This window comes from Balaenoptera borealis (assembly GCF_965194805.1).
Source record: "Balaenoptera borealis genome assembly, chromosome: X".
In the NCBI taxonomy this organism is placed as follows: Eukaryota; Metazoa; Chordata; class Mammalia; order Artiodactyla; family Balaenopteridae; genus Balaenoptera; species Balaenoptera borealis.
Window position 1 is genome coordinate 16,608,026 of NC_138881.1, and position 23,136 is coordinate 16,631,161.

Here is a 23,136-nt window from a genome sequence, read left to right on the forward strand (position 1 = left end):
GGCGAGCGGAGGGCGGGGGAAGGTCTGGGAAGGGCGGCGGGGCAGGAGCCCGCAGGGCGCCCCCTGCCGCCTCCCACGGACAGCGCCCTAAGAAGGGCGGATTCACGAATTTCAGGGTTTTGCTGCTGTTGCCGTCCCTCCAGCCTTAGGAGTCCCATTTTTTTCCTCAAAACAATTTGAGGCTTTTCAAGCAGAGTAAAAGCTCTTTCAAAGCGCCGGTTGGTTGTAAATCTTCAATTCCAAACTAAATACAGATGTAGTGTTAACGCAGAATCGAGATGAGAAGATGCTTATTTAAAATACCTCTGAGTTTGTACTCCTTGTCCCCAGTTGCCAAGAGCATGGCCCTCCTGAGCTCATGCCCTGGAGACCCGCTTGTCCTGACTTTCACTGTGACCTTGACAAAAGCACCGTGATGCACCAGCATCAAATTTTGTTGGCCTGGAAAATAGACTCCAAGTAGCCTGCCTGCCGGATCTAAGAAATGCTGTGAACCCAAAGGGCTCTTTACTCTGGATCTTACCCACCTCACGATTTTAGGCCCAAGTATTAAAAAGTAGTATTACCACTGCAGGTAGTACTTGTATTTATTTAAAAGATAGGATGCACTGGACATTGTCACAAGGTTTTGGGGTTTTGGTGGTCTTCATTTTTAATAATAGTTTTATTGAGATATAATTCACAAACCATCCAATTAACCCATTTGAATAGTTTTTAGTTTACCCACGGAGTTGAGCAGCCATCATCATACTCAGTTTTAGAACATTTTCATCACCCCCAGAAAACCCCAGTACTCATCAACAATCTCTCTCCACCTCCCCCAACACCCCTCAGCCCCAGGCAACCACCAATCTAATTTCTGTCTCTATAGATTTGGCTGTTCTGGACATTTCCTATAAATGGAATCATACAAAGTGTGGATAGAGGTTTTCATTTGTTCTGGGTATATACCTAGGAATGGGATTTCTGGGTCATATGGCAACTTTATGTTTAAGCTTTGGAGAAGCTACCACTGCTTTCCAATGTGGCTCCACTGTTTTATATTTCCACCAGCAGTGTACAAGCATGCCAACTTCTCCACACTCTCACCAACACTTGTTATTGTCTTTTTGATTATAGCCATCCTAGTGGGAGTGAAGTGATAGCTCACTGGGATTTTGATTTGCGTTTCTCTTAAAGACTAATGATGTTGAGCATTTTGTCGTGCGCTTATCCTCTATTTGCATAATTTCTTTGGAGAAAAGTCCATTCAGACCCTTTACCCTTTTAAAAACAGGGTATTTGTCTTTTTATTATTGAATTGCAAAAGCTCTTTATATATTATAGATACAAGGCCCTTATCAGATATGTGATTTGCAAATACTTTCTCCTCTTCTGTGGGCTGTCTTTTTACTTTCTTGATGGTGTCCTTTGCAGCATATCACAAGCCATTTTGACACAAGCAGGATAGGACTTACCTTATAAAACAACACTTTGCCTTCTCTTCATGTTTCAGCAATAATATAGTCCATCCCTCTACCTCACCCCCAAAAGAAAGCAGAAATCGCCAGCATAAATCTTTGGAGAAATCCTAATTCCTGTCCTGGTAGAAATTAGCAATTTCACAAGTGATATCAATGTGCAACCTCTTTTGTAGTCAATGAATGGAAAATGGGCTCTGAGGAAATCTGTAAAAACACACAGGCCAGAATTAGGAAGAGGAAAGCTAGAGAAAACTTCCAATACTTCTAAGATTTTTTAAAAGTACGATGCTATAAAAGGACACATTTTCTTTGTAACCTTGTAATGCATAATAATAGTAATTTTCCTAATGTGCCTGTTCATCTGAGATTATTTCAATGACTGGCACAGCCTTCAGAAGGGCAGAGATGCCCAGTTCACAATTGCTTGCCAATGTCTTGCTGTTGCCCGCACTTCAATCTTCCTGTTTCTTCCAGCTCTCACTGGGCCCTGCTGACTAAGTGAGACTCACTCATAGGAGTTGTGAATTCTGGCTTGAATAATATCTTTCTTTAAACACAACCCCTGCTGAGTAAAGACCCTGGCTAGCAGGCGCCTTCCTCGCAGTTGGCATGCACAGCCCACCTTCTCATTGTTTCTAGTAATTCGCACACCTGAAACATGCCCCAGTCCCTTCTCCCAATGTCCTTCCTACCTCCCCTGCCCCAGCCCCACTGATGAGAAAATTGCAGAATGCTGGATTAGTCTTTTCCGTTTAGTTGAACAATTGTCTGTTCTTACCTCTGCCTTGCCCCTTACTAAGTGCACATCCTGGAAAACACTTTGCCCCAGTGCAGAGATGTCATTTGGACTGGCACAGGGAATTGAAGAATAGAGTGGAGGCACTGTAGCTAAAGAGTAAGATTAAATCTAGGTGTTCTTCCCATTTCCTCCATTTTATTTTAGGTTGGTAATTCATACCAGTTGTGGTCCCACTAGTTAGTTCTTTGACTCACACTGTAAACACTGTAAATATTTTAGTTACCATTTGAGTGGCAATTTCATTACTTTTTTCCTAAGAAAATACAGTGTACCCAAGGGCCAAGCAAATAGTGACAAAAGGGAAACAACCAGGTTGCACAATAGTATATGTATTTGGAAAAACTCTAACATATGTAGTAATTCAACAAGGATTTCTTGAGCATCTGTTGTGTGTCAGGCACTGTCCTTGGTGCAGAGGTTATCATAGTGAACTAGACAGCCAAAGTCCCTGCCATTATGTCATAAGTAGATAGACAGATATGTCTATAGACAGATATACCTGTGTATAGATGCTATAAATATTGTATGGACATAGATTATTGTAATCTGCCATAAAGTACAAGAAAAACAAACAGGGTGGATGAAACTCATAAGAAGCATTAAGCATAGATTATACGTAAAATACTAGTTTATGAAATATAGGTGAAACTCATAGCATGTTTTTTTAAAAAATTTATTTATTTTTGGCTATGTTGGGTCTTCGTTGCCACACACGGGCTTTCTCTAGTTGCGTTGAGCGGGGGCTACTCTTTGTTGTGGTGCGTGGGCTTCTCAATGCGATGGCTTCTCTTGTTGCAGAGCACGGGTTCTAGGTGCGTGGGCTTCAGTAGTTGTGGCATGTAGGCTCAGTAGTTGTGGCTCGTGGGCTCTAGATCGCAGGCTCAGTAGTTGTGGCGCACGGGCTTAGTTGCTCTGCAGCATGTGGATCTTCCCCGACCAGGGCTCGAACCGGTGTCCCCTGCATTGGCAGGCGGATTCTTAACCACTGCGCCACCAGGTAAGTCCCCATAGCATGTTTTAATTATACACCATGAGTGAGCAAGTAGATTGTGAGAAAAGGTGGACTTCATAAGATTTAGTAAAAATAATAAGTTATTTCCCTCTACGACATGTTGCAGATGGAATATATGATGGAACAAACAAGACTATCACTCACAGATAGATAGGGATGGAAAGACCAAGTCATTAGGTATGAGCATGCAATCTCTGAACTCACAGTTATGTCACCCCTAAATCAACTGCCCATTCTGGTCCTACATGTGCCCTCTACCTTCTTGAAGGTATAGAATATAGTTATAATAACTGTTTTAATATCCTTGTTTATGAATACTATTATCTGTTTTATTACTGGATCTTTTCCTGTGGGTTGATTTTTCTCCTCATTGTCGGTCATTTTTTTCCTGCTTCTTTGCATGCCTGGTAATTTTTTATTAGATGCCACACATTGTGAATTTTACCTTAATGAGTACTGTGTATTTTTGTATTCCTATAAATATTCTTGAGCTTTGTTCTGGGACACAGTTAAGTTACTTGGAAATAGTTTGATCCTTCTGAGGCTTCCTTTTAAACTTTGTTTTAAATGGGATCAGAGCAGCCTTTAGGCTAGGGGTAATTAATCCCTACTACTGAGGCAATGCCTTTCTAAATATTCTACCCAATGTCTTGGGATTTATGAAGTTTTTCCATTCTGGCCAGTGGAAACAGAAACTATCTGGGCCCTGTGGGACCTCCAAGGATTGTTCCCTCTAATCCATTCAGGTAGTTCTTTCCCCAGCCTTGAGTATTTTCTTTACACACAGGTGCTGGTCCGTACTCTACTGAAGATTCCCGATCTACACACCTCTGGAACTCTGTGCAGCCTTCTCCTCCCCAGTACTCAAACCGTGGCCTCGTTGGCATTCCAGCTCCATAAGCTCAACTTAGAATGATAACCGGGCTCCCCTCGGCTTCCCTTTCTCTGTTCTATGGCCTGGAAACTCTCTCAGGCCCGTAAGCTGGGAAATTGCAGGGCTCTATTTGTTTCCCCTTTCTCTGAGATCTCTGTCCTGTGTTGTGCTCCTTGTATGATTTTTGCAACTTTTTCTGGAAACGTCTAAAATTCTTTTAAGATGAGAAGACTTAAAAGTTTCAACATTAAAAAGAAAAGCATTTCTCCCTTCTCCACTCTAGGCCTGCTCCAGGCTGCCCACTTGCAGCAGGAAAAGGAGGAGCAGTGTTGGCTTCTCCCCTCTTCCACCATGCTGGCCACCTCTCCAAGATGGGGGTGTGTAGGGAGAGGAGCTAAGGCAACCCCACTAATGGGTTTCTCATGCTGGGACCATACCCGGTCCAGGGGAAATGCATACCCTTCACCCCACACTTGTCTTCCATGTCCTGAAAACTTCTTGGGAACATACGTAGCAAGCCATCTTTTTTTTTTTTTTTTTAACATCTTCATTGGAGTCTAATTGCTTCACAATGGTGTGTTAGTTTCTGCTTTATAACAAAGTGAATCAGTTATACATATACATATGTTCCCATATCTCTTCCCTCTTGCATCTCCCTCCCTCCCACCCTATATTACTCAGCCATAAAAAGAAACGAAATGGAGTTATTTGTAGTGAGGTGGATGGAGTTAGAGTCTGTCATACAGGGTGAAGTAAGTCAGAAAGAGAAAAGCAAGCCATCTTTGAGTCCTTTCCCTAGGCTCATGGTGAGTAGTAGGCAACCCTCCAACACCCCCATTGGCAGAGAGGAACTCACCAGCACACCAATCTCTCTCCAAAACACTCTTCTAATTTCCAACTCTCTTTTCTGGGAATGCCCAGCCTCACTGTGAAAATGAGTATTTTGTTTCTGGTACAAGACCTTCCAGAGCACTCTTTTCTCTCTGCCTTCAACTTTCTGCTGCCAGTAACATTCCAGATGATACCTGCTTCATCAGCCTAGGGCCTGGAGTGAAGATGACGATAACATGAACCAAAGCCCCCACTTGACTTATAATGGACATTGAAGAAGAACTTGAAAGAGATAAGGGTGTTAGCCATGCAGATATGTACAGGAAGAGCATTGCAGGCAGAGGCAAGGGTCAGTGCAAAGGCCCTAAGGCATCCTAGCATGCTCAAGCAACAGCAAGGCCAGAATCTCTAGATATTTAGAATCTCATCATCTCATTTTTTAAACACAACTAGTTTCTAGAAAGTTCTTCCATATATTTAAGTGAAGTCTTCTCTTATAACTACCACCCATTTACTCTAATTTAATTCTTCCACATGGCAGCTTTCCAAGTACTGCCCTCAGGTTTCTCCCACCTCCCACACCCTTCGATCATTTCTGCATGACATAATATCCAGGCTACTCACCATCTTGATGATTCTCCTCAGGAAGAATCCCTATTTGTCTCTATTGCTGTTCTGTGTGCACAAAAGACTTTTTTAAAATTAAACTTCATTTTGAGATGATTGTAGAAATCATACAGAGATCTGGTGTACCCTTTAACCAGTTTGCCCCAATGGTAACATCTTGCCAAACTGTAGTACGCTATCAAGGATACTGATATCAAGATATCAGGACATTGACATTAAGACAGTCAACATACAGAACAGTTTCATCACCACAAGGATCCCTCCTGCTGCCCTCTGACTGCCACACCCATCTCCCTTCTCACCCCTCATCCCTAACTGCTGGCAACCACTAATCTGATCTCCATTTCTATAATTTTGTCATTTCAAGAATGTTATATAAATGGAACCATAGAATATGTAACCTTTAAGGATTGTCTTTTTTCACCCAGCACAATTCCCCTGGGATTCATCCAAGCTGTTGCATCAGTAATCCTTTCCAATTATTGCTGAGCACTATTCCATGGTATAGATGCACGACAGTTTCTTTAATCATGCACCCACTGAAGGACACCTGGGTTGTTTCCAGTCCTGGGTTATTATGAATAAAGCTGCGATGAACATTCATGTACAGGTTTCTGTGTGAACGTAAGTTTTCATTTCTCTGGGATAAATGCCCAGGAGTGCAAATTCTAGGTCATATGGTAGTTGCCTGTTTAATTTTTTAAGAAACTGCCAAATTGTTTTCCAGAGTGGCTACACCATTTTACATTCCCACCAGCAATGTACAAGTGATCCAGTTTCTCCACCTCCTTACTAGTATTTGGTGTTGTCACTTTAAAAAATTTTAGCCATTTTGATAAGTGCGTAGTAATATCTCACTGTGGTTTTAATTTGCATTTTTCCAATGGATAATGATGTTTAACATCTTTTCATGTGCTTTTCTGCCATTTGTTTATCTTCTTTGGTGAATGTTTGTTCATATCTTGTGCCCATTTTCTAACTGGAATATTTGGTTTTTTACTGTTGAGTTTTGAGTGTTCTCTATATATTCTAGATAGCAATTCTTTGTCAGATATGGGGGTTGCAAATATTTCTCTCCCAGTCTGTAGCTTGTCTTTTTATCCTCTTTAACAGATAGACCAAAAGCTTTTAATCTTCTAAAAAAATTCTTTTCCATTATGGTTTATTACAGGATATTGAGTATAATTCCGTGTGCTATACAATAGGACCTTGTTGTTTATCCATACTATATATAATAGTTTGTATCTGCTAGTCCCAAACTCCCAATCCAATCCTCTCTCTCCCCACCTCCCCCTTGGCAACCACAAGCCTGTTCTCTATGTCTGTGAGTCTGTTTCTGTTTCGTAGATAAAGGCTTTTAATCTTGATGAGGCCCAATTTATCAGTTTTTCCATTTATGGATGGTGCTTTTGATTTCAAGTTAAAGAACTCTTTCCCTAGACCTAGGGCTCAAAGGTTTTCTCCTCTTTTTTTCTAAAAGTTACATAGTTTTACATTTTACATTTAAAATCCATTTTGACTCCCTCACCCTGCGTTCTTCTAAAAGGTGCTCGTCCTTCCTGTGTTTACGCCTCTCCAAACCAGACTCCCTAGAGCCCTCAAGCACTCTCTATATGACTTGGCTTCAAATTACTTATGTACACTATCCAACTCGGCGTGTATCAAGAATGATTCATCATAGCCCTGTTAAGTAGGTTGCCCCAAACTTGATCCGTATCTGCAGGTTGAATCAGACTGGAAGCAAGAATACCTTGGCGTTCCCACCTGAATCAGGAGAAAATATCAGAGACTGGGACTTATACCATTGGCACTCCTGAGGCCTTTGGACTCAGACTGGAACTACACCACTGGCTTCCCGAGTCTCCAGCTCCCATAACACAGATTGTTGGACTTCTCAGTTTCCATAATCAGCCGTGTGGCGGATAGGGTCTTGGCGCTCCGCCCTGCTGTGAGGCCTGAGCCTCTGAGGTGGGAGAGCTGAGTTCAGGACATTGGACCACCAGAGACCTCCTGGCCCCACATAATATCAATCGGCAAGAGCTCTCCCAGAGATCTCCGTCTCAATGCTAAGACCCAGCTCCACTCAACGGCCAGAAAGCTCCAGTGCTGGACGCCCCATGCCAAACAACTAGCAAGACAGGAACACAACACCACCCATTAGCAGAGAGGCTGCCTAAAATCATACAAAGTTCACAGACACCCCAAAACACACCACCAGACATGGCCCTGCCCACCAGAAACACAAGATCCAGCCCCCCCAATCAGAACACAGTCACCAGTCCCCTCCACCGGGAAGCATACACAACCCATTGAACCAACCTCACCCACTGGGGGCAGACACCAAAAACAACGGGAACTGTGAACCTGCAGCCTGCGAAAAGGAGACTTCAAACACAGTAAGTTAAACAAAATGAGAAGACAGAGAAATACACAGCAGATGAAGGAGCAAGGTAAAAACCCACCAGGCCAAACAAATGAAGAGGAAACAGGCAGTCTACCTGAGAAAGAATTCAGAGCAATGATAGTAAAGATGATCGAAAATCTTGGAAATAGAATGGAGAAAATACAAGAAATGTTTAACAAGGACCTAGAAGAACTAAAGACTAAGCAAACAATGATGAACAACACAATAAATGAAATTAAAAATTCTCTAGGAGGAATCAATAGCAGAACAACTGAGGCAGAAGAACGGATAAGTGACCTGGAAGATAAAATAGTGGAAATAACTACTGCAGAGCAGAAGAAAGAAAAAAGAATGAAAAGAATTGAGGACAGTCTCAGAGACCTCTGGGACAACATTAAACGCACCAACATTCGAATTATAGGGGTCCCAGAAGAAGAAGAGAAAAAGAAAGGGACTGAGAAAATATTTGAAGAGATTATACTTGAAAATTTCCCTAACAGGAAAGGAAATAGTCAATCAAGTCCAGGAAGAACAGAGAGTCCCATACAGGATAAATCCAAGGAGAAACACGCCAAAACACATATTAATCAAACTATCAATAATTAAATACAAAGAAAAAATATTAAAAGCAGCAAGGGAAAAGCAACAAATAACATACAAGGGAATCTCCATAAGGTTAAAAGCTGATCTTTCAGTGGAAACTGTGCAAGCCAGAAGGGAGTGGCAGGACATTTAAAGTGATGAAAGGGAAAAACCTACAACCAAGATTACTCTACCCAGAAGGATGTCATTCAGATTTGATGGAGAAATTAAAACCTTTACAGACAAGGAAAGTTAAGAGAATTCAGCACCACCAAACCAGCTTTACAACAAATGCTAAAGGAACTTCTCTAGGCAGGAAACACAAGAGAAGGAAAAGACCCACAAAAACAAACCCAAAATAATTAAGAAAATGGTCATAGGAACATACATATCGACAATTACCCTAAATGTAAATGGATTAAATGCTCTAACCAAAAGACATAGACTGGCTGAATGGATACAAAAACAAGACTCATATATATGCTGTCTACAAGAGACTCACTTCAGACCTAGGGACACATACAGGCTGAAAGTGAGGGGATGGAAAAAGATATTCCATTCAAATGGAAATCAAAAGAAAGCTGGAGCAGCAATTCTCATAACAGACAAAACAGACTTTAAAATAAAGACTATTACAAGAGACAAAGAAGGACACTACATAACGACCAAGGGATCGATCCAAGAAGAAGATATAACAACTGTAAATATTGATGCACCCAACATAGGAGCACCTCAATACATAAGGCAAATGCTAACAGCCATAAAAGGGGAAATCAACAGTAACACAATAATAGTAGGGGACTTTAATACCCCACTTTCACCAATGGACAGATCACCCAAAATGAAAATAAATAAGGAAACACAAGCTTTAAATCACACATTAAACAAGATGGACTTAACTGATATTTATAGGACATTCCGTCCAAAAACAACAGAATACACTTTCTTCTTAAGTGCTCATGGAACATTCTCCAGGATAGACCATATCTTGGGTCACAAATCAAGCCCTGGTAAATTTAAGAAAATTGAAATCGTATGAGTATCTTTTCCGACCACAGTGCTATGAGACTAGATATCAATTACGGGGAAAAAAACTGTAAAAGATACAAACACATGGAGGCTAAACAATACGCTACTAAATAACCAAGAGGTCACTGAAGGAGTCAAAGAGGAAATCAAAAAATGCCTAGAAACAAATGACAATGAAAACACGATGACCCAAAACCTATGGGAGGCAGCAAAAGCAGTTCTAAGAGGGAAGTTTATAGCAATACAATCCTACCTCAAGATACAAGAAACATCTCAAATAAACAACCTAACCTTACACCTAAAGCAAATAGAGAAAGAAGAACAAAAAAACCCCAAAGTTAGCAGAAGGAAAGAAATCATAAAAATCAGATCAGAAACAAATGAAAAAGAAATGAAGGAAACGATAGCAAAGATCAATAAAATTAAAAGCTGGTTCTTTGAGAAGATAAACAAAGTTGATAAACCATTAGCCAGACTCATGAAGAAAAAAAGGGTGAAGACTCAAATCAATAGAATTAGAAATGAAAAAGGAGAAGTAACAACTGACACTCCAGAAATACAAAGGATCATGAGAGATTACTACAAGCAACTATATGCCAATAAAATGGACAACCTGGAAGAAATGGACAAATTCTTAGAAAAGCACAACCTTCCGAGACTGAACCAGGAAGAAATAGAAAATATGAACAGACCAATCACAAGTAATGAAATTGAAACTGTGATTAAAAATCTTCCAACAAACAGAAGTCCAGGACCCGAAGGCTTCACAGGCGAATTCTATGAACCATTTAGAGAAGAGCTAACACCTATCCTTCTCAAACTCTTTCAAAATATAGCAGAGGGAGGAACACTCCCAAACTCATTCTACAAGGCCACCATCACCGTGATACCAAAACCAGACAAAGATGTCACAAAGAAAGAAAACTACAGGCCAATATCACTGATGAACATAGATGCAAAAATCCTCAACAAAATATTAGCAAACAGAATCCAATGGCACATTAAAAGGATCATACACCATGTTCAAGTGGGGTTTATCCCAGGAATGCAAGGATTCTTCAATATATGCACATCAATCAATGTGATACACCATACTAAAAAATCGAGGGAGAAAAACCATATGATCATCTGAATAAATGCAGAAAAACTTTTGACAAAATTCAACACCCATTTATGAAACACACCATCCAGAAAGTAGGCATAGAGGGAACTTACCTCAACATAATAAAGGCCATATATGACAAATCCACAGCCAACATCGTTCTCAATGGTGAAAAACTGAAACCATTTCCACTAAGATCAGGAACAAGACAAGGTTGCCCACTCTCACCACTATTATTCAACATAGTTTTGGAAGTCTTAGCCACAGCAATCAGAGAAGAAAAAGAAATAAAAGGAATCCAAATCAGAAAAGAAGTAAAACTGTCACTGTTTGCCGATGATATGATAGTATACATAGAGAATCCTAAAGATGGTACCAGAAAACTACTAGAGCTAATCAATGAATTTGGTAATGTAGCAGGATACAAGATTAATGCACAGAAATCTCTTGCATTCCTATACACTAATGATGAAAAATCTGAAAGAGAAATTAAGGAAACACTCCCATTTACCACTGCAACAAAAAGAATAAAATATCTAGGAATAAACCTACCTAAGGAGACAAAAGACCTGTATGCAGAAAACTATAAGACACTGATGAAGGAAATTAAAGGTGACACAAACAGATGGAGAGATATACCATGTTCTGGGACTGGAAGAATCAACGTTGTGAAAATGACTATACTACCCAAAGCAATCTACAGATTCAATGCAATCCCTATCAAACTACCAATTGCATTTTTCACAGAACTAGAACAAAAAATTTCACAATTTGTATGGGAACACAAAAGACCGCGAATAACCAAAGCAATCTTGAGAAAGAATATCGGAGCTGGAGGAATCAGGCTCCCTGACTTCAGGCTATACTACAAAACTACAGTAATCAAGACAGTATGGTACTGGCACAAAGACAGAAATATACATCAACGGAACAGGATAGAAAGCCCAGAGATAAACGCACGCACATATGGTCACCTTATCTTTGATAAAGGAGGCAAGAATATACAATGGAGAAAAGACAGCCTCTTCAATAAGGGGTGCTGGGAAAACTGGACAGCTACATGTAAAAGAATGAAGTTAGAACACTTCCTAACACCATCCAGAAAAATAAACTCAGAATGGATTAAAGACCTAAATGTAAGGCCAGACACTATCAAACTCTTAGAGGAAAACATAGGCAGAACACTCTATGACATACATCACAGCAAGATCCTTTTTGACCCACCTCCTAGACAAATGGAAATTAAAACAAAAATAAATAAATGGGACCTAATGAAAATTAAAAGCTTTTGCACAGCAAAGGAAACCATAAACAGGACAAAAAGACAACCCTCAGAATGGGAGACAATAGTTGCAAACGAATCAACTGACAAAGGATTAACCTGCAAAATATACAATCAGCTCATGCAGCTCAATATCAAAAGAACAAACAACCCAATCCAAAAATGGGCAGAAGACCTAAATAGACATTTCTCCAAAAAAGACATACAGATGGACAAGAAGCACATGAAAAGCTGCTCAACATCACTATTTATTAGAGAAATGCAAATCAAAACTACAGTGAGGTATCACCTCACACCAGTCAGAATGGGCATCATCAGAAAATCTACAAACAACAAATGCTGGAGAGGGTGTGGAGAAAAGGGAACCCTCTTGCACTGTTGGTGGGAATGTAAATTGATACAGCCATTATGGAGGCCAGTATGGAGGTTCCTTAAAAAACTAAAAATAGAACTACCATACGACCCAGCAATCCCACTACTGGGCATATACCCTGAGAAAGCCATAATTCAAAAAGAGTCAAGTACCACAATGTTCACTGCAGCACTATTTACAATAGCCAGGACATGGAAGAAGCCTAAGTGTCCATCAACAGATGAATGGATAAAGAAGATGTGGCACATATGTACAATGGAATATTACTCAGCCATAAAAAGAAACGAAATTGAGTTATTTGTAGTGAGCTGGATGGACCTAGAGTCTGTCATACAGAGTGAAGTAAGTCAGAAAGAGAAAAACAAATACCGTATGCTAACACATATATATGGAATCTGAAAAAAAAAAAGGTCATGAAGAACTTAGGGGCAAGACAGGAATAAAGACACAGACCTACTAGAGAATGGACTTGAGGATATGGGGAGGGGGAGGGGTGAGATGTGACAGGGTGAGAGAGTGTCATTGACATATATACACTACCAAATGTAAAACAGATAGCTAGTGGGAAGCAGCCGCATAGCACAGGGAGATCAGCTCGGTGCTTTGTGACCATCTAGAGGGGTGGGATAGGGAGGCTGGGAGGGAGACACAAGAGGGAGGAGATATGGGGATATATGTGTATGTATAGCTGATTCACTTTGTTATAAAGCAGAAACTAACACACCATTGTAAAGCAATTATACTCCAATAAAGATGTTAAAAAAAAAAGATCCACAGAGAAATAAAACTTCTTTAAATATTTGATAGAATTCTCCAGTGAAACCATTTTGAACTGGAGATTTCTTTTTCAGAGCTTCAGAATTACAAGTTCATTTTTTCCAATGGTTATAGGATTGTTAACGATTGTCTATTTTATTTTGGTTGAGTTTTGATAGTTTGTGGTTTTTGAGAAATTGGTCCATTTCTTCTAATATGTTGAATTTATGATCATAAACTTGTTCATAGTATTCCCTTATTATCCTTTGAATGGCTACAAGATCTGTAATGATGTTCCCTGTTGCATTCTTGATTTTGTGATTTGTGCCTTCTCTTTTTATCTCTGTCAGCCCTGCTATTTATTTAAGTAAATATAAATATTTAAGTCTGCTGATTAACCAAAGACATTCTTCATTTCTGTTATTGTGTTTCTGACTTCCAGCCATTTGAATCTTTCTTATAGTTTCTGTCTCTGCTGAAGTTACCTATCTGATCTTGCATGTTGTCTACTTTTTTCATTAGAGCCTTTAACATCGTGATCATAGTTATTCTAAATTCATTCTCTGATACTTCCAATAGCTGTGTCATATCTGTGTCTGGTTCCGATGATTGCTTTGTCTCTTCAGACTGAATTTTCTTGCCTTTTGGCATGCCTTGTAATTTTTTGTTGAAAGCCAGACATTTTGTATAAGGCAGTAGATACTGTGGTAGTGTTGAGGTTTGTTGTCTCTGTGGACATCAGAGACACAGAATTCCTCTAGTGATCTTTTTTGGTCCCCCCTCTTGGTTTTGGGGCTTCCCTTTGTGCTGTTCCCAAGACAGTCTATCTCTTGCAGCTCTCCCTGCTGTAATCCACTGTTGTTATTCCTGGAGATTTGTTAGTGTGCTAGTGGGGCATGGTGGAGAGGTGTCTCTAATATGCTAAGCCTCAGTTTCATCAAAAGTGCTTCTGTCCCTCCTCCAGGGATAAAGCTTTCCTTCTCTTTCCCCAGATGCAGTGGGTATCCAACGGCATTCTCAACCAACAGCCTTGAGGCCCTTTTCCCTGAAGATTAAATCTTTTTAGGTGAGATGGGAATTGAGGCTGAGTGGAATTGATTCCTCCAGCTGCAACGGCATTTCACCGGTGTCCGTAGACCATGTCTGCCCCCTGTAGAATAAAGCCTTTTTCTCCTTAAGGGATAAGGATCTGACTGGAATTCTCAGTGATTCCTGAGCCAGCACTTCCAGCCTGCACCATGAATTTTCTCTGGATTTTCCCTGATCCTCCCTGTAAGAGCCAGGAGGGGTTCTTAGAGGAAATGTCTGCAAAGAGGTTTAACCCCTCTCCCCAGGAGCGTCATACTCTCAAGCTAGTCCACACTAAGCCTCAAGCAATTTGCTAATTCTTCTAGGTTTATATTCTTTTCCATTTCTATAGTATCTGATGGCTTCTGTCCCTGGTAAGCAAATGCTCAGGTCCTGTGTCTCAAGAAAAGTGCCTGTCTCTCTCCAGAGTTTGAAATGGCTGTTTGCTCTGAAAACTCAGTTCTCTTTTACTTTCCAGTCTGTCCAGCTTTTTTCTTGTTGTAAGCACGGGAAGGACATCCTGCAGCTTTCTGTGTCTCTGAGCTGAAACTGGAAGCCCTATTTAACCATATTTGACCTACAAATGTCAATTCCATATGGTTTAACCTAACAGACCATGGCATAGTTTCTGGACAGTGCACCTTGTTTTGCTGCAGCCAAAGTCTAACTAGAGATATCCGGAAAAGATTGCTATGGGTTATTCTACACACAATTCATTGAGAGTGAGATGATCCCCCCATGACAGTGGTCCTCAAACTTGAGCATGCATAAGAATCATCAGGAGGACTTCTTAAAACACAGACTGCTGGGTCCTTCTCCAGAGTTTCTAAATCAGAAGGTCTAGGTCAGGGCCCAAGGATTTCCATTTCTACCACTTCCTGGTTGGTGATGCTCTTTTGGGGATCACACCCCAAGAACCCTATGGCATGTCGCAGAGGCTCAGGGCTCATCTACATGTCCTACTTATTCATCACTTTGAGGGCAAATGGTCAGCTCTGAGGGGCAGCGATTAGGTTCTCAGCTGACTTCAGAGAAGTGTCAGGAGTAAAGGATCAGGAATACGCTCACCCTTGAATTCATTCTTTCTCCAGAGTGAAGCTAAGTAAAAAATAATGCTTTATGTCTTAAAACAGAGGTAGCCACGGTTTTCTAATAGTCGATGAAAGGCTTAGAGTTAGTGGTGTACAGACCATGTGAATTTGTTCTAAGATCCATGGTGATGTAAGCACACTCCTTTGGGTCCAGGTGTTGGCTGAGACTCAGGTACAAGTAAAGCGCCTCAAGGCTTTCTTCATAACTGTTTTCTTATGTCATGAATCCCCCCGAATGCTACAGTTTTGCGCTTAGAGTTTTAGTAAAGGTAAAACTACACTGCTCAAATTTATAGAATAAATTCCATTTGGCATCAGTCACAATTACCAATCCATCTATTCGGTCAACAAACATGTATCAAGTGCTTCGTATGCACCTGGCAATGTTTTAGGTGCTGGGGACATAGCAGTGAAGAAAATAAAGTCACTATCTCATGGCGGCTTCATTCTAGGGAGAGGAGACAGAAAACAGACAAGTAAGTAGGTGGGGTGTGTGTGTGTGTGTGTGTGTGTGTGTGTGTGAATGAAACAGAATGAAACAGACTCTCCTATGGGACAGTCTGAGGGAAGATTGAGGCTAAAGTTGCTCTTGTATTTAGCGGGTTAGGGATGGCCTCTGTGATGAGGTGACATTTGAGCAGTGACTAGCCAGAAGGAAGAGACCCAGACTTGATACCCATGGAGGTTTAGGCGACTACAACTTTAGTGGCAGATGGGTGGTTAGTCACTTTTGTATACTATACTAACGTTAATTCAATTATGTTTACCATCAGGCAAAAACTATTCTTGCTAAAAATCTCAGGTAACTCACACTCCACTTCTAGGAATTGTCTTAAGGATAAATTGGAAATGTGAACATAGATTTATGCCCAAAGATGCTCATCATAGCTTTATAACATAAAAAAAATTGGAGTTAACCAAAAATGCCCTTCTTTCCCTGACCTCCCCACGCTCAAGGCTCCCTTGGGCACTTCTGCTCTGCAGTTCCAAAGCCCCTGGACTTCCCTCTGTGGTCATGCTCTCTTCCTGTGGAAGACTTGCCTGCTTACCTGTCTATTTTTCTCCCATTTGAGCTCCCTGAGGACGGGGTCTACGCTGCATTCAGCACCCATCACGGAGTCCGGCACATCGTAAGCACTCAATACATGGTCCAGAAAAGACTGGTTAAATGCTCTCTGGCGTATCTAGAGACAGAGTATTATGCAGCCATTACAAATCATGTCTTTGAAAAAAAAGCAATGACAAAGAAATGATAATACTAAGTATAAAAACCAGACTATAAAACTATAGACACAGAATGACCTCCATTACGAGACTCCAAAATTATTAAAGGCTGTATCTGAATGACATTCGGACAATTCCTGCCTTTCTATTTTTTTTAAATTCAAAGCATTTCACATCTCTTTTTATTCTCTAATAATCTCACTGCCCAGACCATGCAGACATATTGGCCAGGAACTGCCCCCGCCCAACCACAGGAAGGCCAGAGGGTACAATCCTACCAGGTCCCTGCGGTGGAGATGTGGAAATATTAATCTGCCTTTCTCTTTATCATTTTTATTTTCTACTTTGGGTATAACATTAGCTTCATAATCAGAAAAAAAGTAAGTTAGTTAAAAATACTCAAGGTGACTGACAGGGTCTACATTTGAACCTACAGTCATCACCCTGGTCCTTTAAACCTTAGAGGATTCGTTGGTAGGATCCTTGTCAACAGGCCCCTCCTTAGCATGTGTTGTCCTCCATTACCTTGAAGGTTCTCATGCTCCGCGTGGCCTCCCCGTTTTGTCTTCCTCATCACCCCCTGCCAGATTCTCAGCACTAGATGTGTCCCTTTAAAAGTGGGGCATTTATCCTTCCAGGCCTGAAGTTCCCTCTGAGACGTCTCTCTCTCTCTTCATTCCAGATTCACTTCCTCCAAGGAGACTGCCCTGATTGAGAACAAATAAGAACGTTTCACGAGAGCCTCCTGGGGCCAAGGCAGGGGGGCAGGTGGGTGTTTCATACAAGGGTCCCAGTTCACCTACCTCCTGTCAGCATTCGACAGCAGAGCTTCAGCCCCAGGCAAGTTCCTGGTCCTCTCAGATTAGGCCCCAAACTAAGAAACCCTCATGAAGCTTGAAGAGAATCCTCTCCCTTTCTCCTCAGACATCTCTGTTTTTCTCCTGGGGAATAACCTTGGAAATGCTATTGACTTCTTTGTGGTTTTTCTTTTTAGCTTTAAAAATTGGTTTGAAAACCCTTTAAAACTTTTTTAAAAAATTAACAAATTAATAATGAAGTTTTGCATTTCCAGGGCACTTTCTCATCAAAGCGCTCAAAGTTTGCCAACAAATCTTGGTTTCTTGGAGAACTAGTCATATTCTATAGGGGTGAGAGAGAAGGGAAGCATTCACGACTTAAATGACATCGTTTATCTGTATAATTTAGTTAAACGTGTTGCCATTTAAAGAGAACTGCCCCATGAAGCTGCTTCTCCAGGAACTCAACTCTCCTTTTTTAGTCAGTTTTTCTCCCCCCTCTATTTTTTTCCTTAGAAAATTCTAGCTACAACCTACTAGGTTACCTTGTTCTATTGTTTGGTTCAAATATTTTTATCACCTATTGCTCCAACAAGAAAAAAAGAATAGCCCATTTTACTGTGAAACCTGGATTCACAAATACGATTAGCACACGCTTTCATTTATGGAAAGAGGCTGCCCTCACAGCCACTCCGATTTGGGGTCACTTAAAAAGGCATGAAATAAAACTACCTCTGAGGAATCTGCATCTGCTTCATGGATTCTCCTTGGCTTCACGGGCTGCCCTCTGCTCCACGTGTTCGGAAACCCTAGGGACGGAACTAGGAATGACAGCAAAGGTTCATTGCCTTAAGAGACATGACCCCTCTCTGTCCTTACACCAGTGACAAACATTTATTTCTGGCCGCGAAAGAGTTTTCTCTGCCTAGGTCATTGTGTTTCCTCATTAGAGCCAGTTTTGGGAACGGCATCTTCTTCCCCTGGCTTGGGTCAAAAGCGCCAAGCCTTCCCTCTGTTGGACACTGCAGTCAGCCACGCTGAGCAACTATCACCCACACACGCGTTGCTTTGTTACAGTTTGCATTTGTACAAAACCAAAGAGAAAAGCTGTTTACCAAACCCTCTTGGTGCTAAAACATCTTGACATTAATTTGTGCTAAAATAACTAAAGGACTAAAACCTAATCTAATACAAAAAAAGAGACCATGATGACCTCAGGTTACAATACAAAGACCTTTGTGGGACCTGGGGATTATTTTTATACAGACCATGGCAACTGTAAGCAATAAATTATACACCCTGTGGTTTTCCCATCAAGGAGCTGGTTACAAAAGGAAATAAAAGCCTGCTATTAGTAACCAAAGACACACATGTGATGATAGATACAGGCTGTCTTTATGGGAGAAACAAATCATGTGCTTGAGTATGCTGTCTAGAGGGCTGTGGATGAATAAAAATGGCTTTACACAATTATTTGAATAATAATTTAATGATCTTTACACTAAAAAAGAATTTAGACCTAACCAGAATTTTCTGCTTAAATATGAATGTAAAAGTGAACAACTTAAAAATGGAATTCACAGCTACAGATTTTACTGGATTATTTCTCTTCACTTGGGAAAGATGAGAAGGGGGGGCACTATATTCCATGTCTTCTGAAGACATTAAGGCATTTCTCTGAGAGTAACCGAATTGTGGAAAATGGAGGAAAATGACTTTAATTCCAAGATATCATTCCTCTTGGACCATGACAACCTTGAACAAAAATATTTCCACAAAACTTCATTTTAATCATCTTCTTTACAAAGCACAATACTTAAGACTTTTCTAAATACAACTTTAGAAAATGAAGCAAAAAAATAATCTCCACAGATGCTGGTCGAGTCCATGCTGAATGCAAAAGAATTTTTTCAAAAGTGATACTTCCAAGCTGTTCAATGTTCTTCACAGGCCCGTTTTGTAAAGAGTAAAGATGGTGGCTGTTCGGGCAGCGGCTCATCCAGTTCCATGACTGTAGAATCCTCTTGCTGGTTAGCCCATAGGGCAGTAATGAAGCTGCATACGCCAACTTCTCCTTCTAGAATTGCTTCTCTCTCTCCTGATACAAAGAAAGCCAATGGCTCTATTTTTCAGGTCGCCAGTGCCCCACGAGGGCACTCCAACCTCTCAATTTAATTTATTCACAATCTTTCTCTGTATACACATTATATAAAACTATACCATTAGGGATTTTCATGATGAGTAAATGAGAAATCCAAATGTCAAAGAATCCAATCCTCATTCTTATATTCGGTGGTGGGAAATTTCTAAAGGCTTCAAGTTTAACGTAGAAATGCCTAGAACAGTCAAGGGGTATAGGAATGTTTTATGTTGCCCTTGGAAACTTGGCGCTCCTGGCCCCAAGCACACTGAGGGCAAGGCTGCTGGAAAGGCAGTACGTCCAGATATGAGAGTGAAGGGTGTGAGGCTTCTTTCTTTACACACTCCCTTCCCTTAACTGTGCCATCACCCTGGAACCGCACCTGGAAGACCAGGATGTCCGCGGCTCTGTAAATACTCTGGAGGAAATAGCAGCCTCCAGCAACAAGGTTGAATAAGTAGGTAAGAGGAAGGCGGGGGAAGGGAGAGAGGCAGAGACATTCATTTGTAATACTTTCGATGATCAAGAACGTGTGATGATTTTTTTTTTTTTTGCATCACTCCTTCAGTGTTATCAATTCTCATTCTTTGTGGTTGTACAAATCTACTCATGTTTAGTAGTTTCACTCTAAAACTCAGGAAATGGACAAAGCAGCTTTGTAGAAACACATAAAACACCTTCAGGGGCCATGAAGGGACCACCCCCCCCACCCCCTAATCCCCAAACTACCTTGCAGTACAGTATGCTCCCCTTATTTTCTGCTAAGGATGAGAAAACAGTTACATTAGTCTAAAGCTGAACTCTTCATTGGCTACAAAGATAAAGTGGACAAGCAAACACCAGTTTCCTCGGGTCGGAAAAAGCAATTCCATAAATGCAAGAGAGAGCCAATGGCTACGCTTCAACAAGCGCCTCCCCCCTTTCTCTTGGACCTGAGGAAGGGGTTACAAGAGAGCAAGGCAAATGAGATCATGTGAGTACAGTTTCAACAACAGCACACACGGATAACCTAGTGCAGGAAATAATACAACTCCCCCCCCGCCTTTGTTTTCATTTGCATTTTACTTTTATTTATTTTTGCTTTAATAATGCATATTCCGTTCACTCAAAAGGTGCAAAGGACAGGAAGCAGGGGTTTAACTTGGCTGATGAAAAATCAAGCAGGGGTGACATTTCTAGTTCATGAACAACCTAAAACTAGGAGAACTTAAAAGTCACAGCTGGTACCAAAGAGCACGCCCAACTTCACAGCTGTCTCCTCTTAGGACCTTTGGTTAGGCGAGAGAAGCTTTTTAGACAGTGGCCTCTAGTAGACTTTGATAAGTGACTAAAAAAAATAAATGTGTGTGTGTGTTTTTTAAATCATGGTAGCTGCATCACAAAAGCTCCAATCAAGAGGGTGGTAAAAAGAAGGCACAGATCATTGCAAATACCAGATTTTCTCTTTCTCTTTTTGTAAATATACCATCATATATAAGCTAAAATTTATCTTAGGGTGGTGGGGTTTGCTGGCAGGAGAAGGGACAGGTTGGACCTAAAATTGCATATGTAACAGACTCCTTGAGGGGGACACAGAGCGAGGCAGCTTTCCGCCTAAAGCAAAAGAATGGGATGCTCGCTCCGGACTATGTGTAATACAAACACTGGGGGAATCTGTGGCAAAACACGATTAAAAAAATCATAAAATTATAAAGCTTGTAAACGAAGACTCTAAAATTACATTTTATTAATGGAAAATATCATCAAAATAGTACCACTATGGACTAAACTGCCTGAGTTTTCGTTTCGCGTGAGATCTCATAGTAAAAAAGCCTTTAGCACAATTTGCTCTGTTTAAGTCACAACCAGTGCCAGACCCAGGACTATACCATGGGGAAGAGTCTCCTCTTGGATGGAATTTGTGTTGTGCTATCAAGACTTTTGTGCTAATCTTTGAAACAGGGACATGTTGAGGCAATTTTTCATCTTTTGGCACAAGGTTATTTTGGCTGGGGCGGAAAATTTGAGTCTTGGACTTGGGATGAATAATGCGACATTTCATTTATCAAGTATTCATTTTGATTGAAGAGCTTTCTTTATGTCATTAACTTCCATCTATAAAGGAAAAACAAGAGCCGAACAAAATCACAATGAATTGGCTGGTTGGATAAAAGCTGAAAGATAAGCAACCTGGTTGATTGAAAGCAAATAATCAACCTGACAATTTGAAAGGGGAAATGGGTGAAATGACATCTGAATGAAGAGTTGATCATGATGCCAGAAATTGACATAAACCTAAAGAATAGGCACACCAACTCGAAGCACTAGGAAAGGGTGGATGTTTGAATTCTCAGGCTACCAGTATCCAAAATTTGTCAGAAGCAACGATACAACAATAATTCCAGTTTCTTGGCCAGAGGGTGGAGCAGGGTGTCCTGACACACTGGACCACTTGGCAGGTTTGGAAGGCAGCTGTGGTTGGGCCCAAGGGGGTGTCTATCAGCACCCGCAAAGTGATGACAAGCCGTTACCTATCCTTTAAGCACCATGGATCCAAGTCACCACCAAGGGCCCCAACTGCATGAGAGCTGAAAGCCTACCATCTCCAACTCCTATACACTCTCTACCCTTTGGTAAAGGCTGAGTTAGATCAGAGAGAGGCTGGAGAGAGGGTGACAGAGCTCTGATGCCCTGCAGGACTGACACGGCTGTCAGGGAGAAGTAAAGGGATAAAGAGCAAGTGCCAAGTGTGGTCGGCTGTGGTCCTTGGGGTCCCAATGGCGGCATGACAGAAGCGCCAACGGGGTCTCCCTGGCGCCATATGCCCTCTGGCAGTTACGACAATGAGGCCTCTGAAAACTGAGGGGAACTTTTCACAGAGGAGATGTTTCAGATAAATTCCAAATGAGAAACCCAACTTGGGGCACGTTTGCTAATGCCTCCCTTCCCCAAGACTTCCTGGATCCCAGGAGAGGATGTGAAGGGAGGCTATATAGTTCTAAGAAAATTCTCACAGGAAGCGCATCGAAATTGGTAGAGAAGTAACTATCATTTCTTTTCTTTATTTTTTTTAACATCTTTATTGGAGTATAATTGCTTTACAATGGTGTGTTAGTTTCTGCTTTATAACAAAGTGAGTCAGCTATACATACACAAATATCCCCATATCTCCTTCCTCATTTATTTTCAAAATAAAGCCCGGACTCTGCTCCCACCCCCAACTGAGCCTCTCACGGGGTAACAGGACCCCAAGGGACCCACCTGCAACCGAAGCCGGATTTTCTTCTCTTCATCCAACTCTGACAGTAACTGCTTAATCTCGCGTCTGCAAAGCAAATGACAAAGTTAAACAAAAGCCTAGACTTCCCCAACAAGAGATATGAAGTCTCTTATCATTACAAAATCCATCTGATCCTTTTACAAAGAAAGTGTGGACAGAACATTACATTATATTTTCTTTGCACGGCTATTGCTTAAAGCCTGTTGCAGATGGAAAGGCCATTATTTCTGGGCTCCCCAAGTATGTAGCCATCAAATAGTAGGTCTGAAATGACCTTTGAAATCCCTTAGTGCAAGTTTCTCCTAAAAGAAGATGGGGAAACTGAGGCCCAGAGAGGTGGCCTGACTTGCCCAATGACGACACTCCAGGTATCCAGGCTCATATTCGGTCATCTTCCCTCTAACTAGTCCTTTATTACAGAAT

At 41.1% G+C, this 23,136-nt stretch overlaps 1 protein-coding gene and 2 long non-coding RNA genes across 10 annotated transcripts in view; 1 reads left to right on the forward strand and 2 right to left on the reverse strand.

Moving 5' to 3' along the window:
* Window positions 1–23,136, forward strand: part of LOC309620021 — a 601,726-nt gene that overhangs the window by 452,229 nt on the left and 126,361 nt on the right. The gene's annotated exons all lie outside the window — the stretch shown is intronic.
* Window positions 104–18,037, reverse strand: LOC309619978. Its single transcript, XR_014239331.1, has 3 exons — window positions 17,043–18,037; window positions 15,671–16,477; window positions 104–3,220 (listed from the first exon to the last, which is right to left on the reverse strand). It is a non-coding gene; the product is annotated as an uncharacterized lncRNA (long non-coding RNA).
* Window positions 20,498–23,136, reverse strand: part of SH3KBP1 (SH3 domain containing kinase binding protein 1) — a 337,377-nt gene continuing 334,738 nt past the window's right edge. For 7 of the 8 annotated variants that reach the window (XM_082375630.1, XM_082375635.1, XM_082375631.1 and 4 more), the window contains 2 exons: window positions 22,695–22,758; window positions 20,498–21,548 (listed from right to left, as the gene is read on the reverse strand). In XM_082375630.1, coding sequence (XP_082231756.1) covers window positions 21,507–21,548; window positions 22,695–22,758 — 106 coding nt within the window. In that variant the 3' untranslated portion in view covers window positions 20,498–21,506. Of the gene's footprint in view, window positions 21,549–21,576; window positions 22,759–23,136 lie in introns of those variants that run through there. The other variant, XM_082375632.1, reaches the window with a different exon arrangement.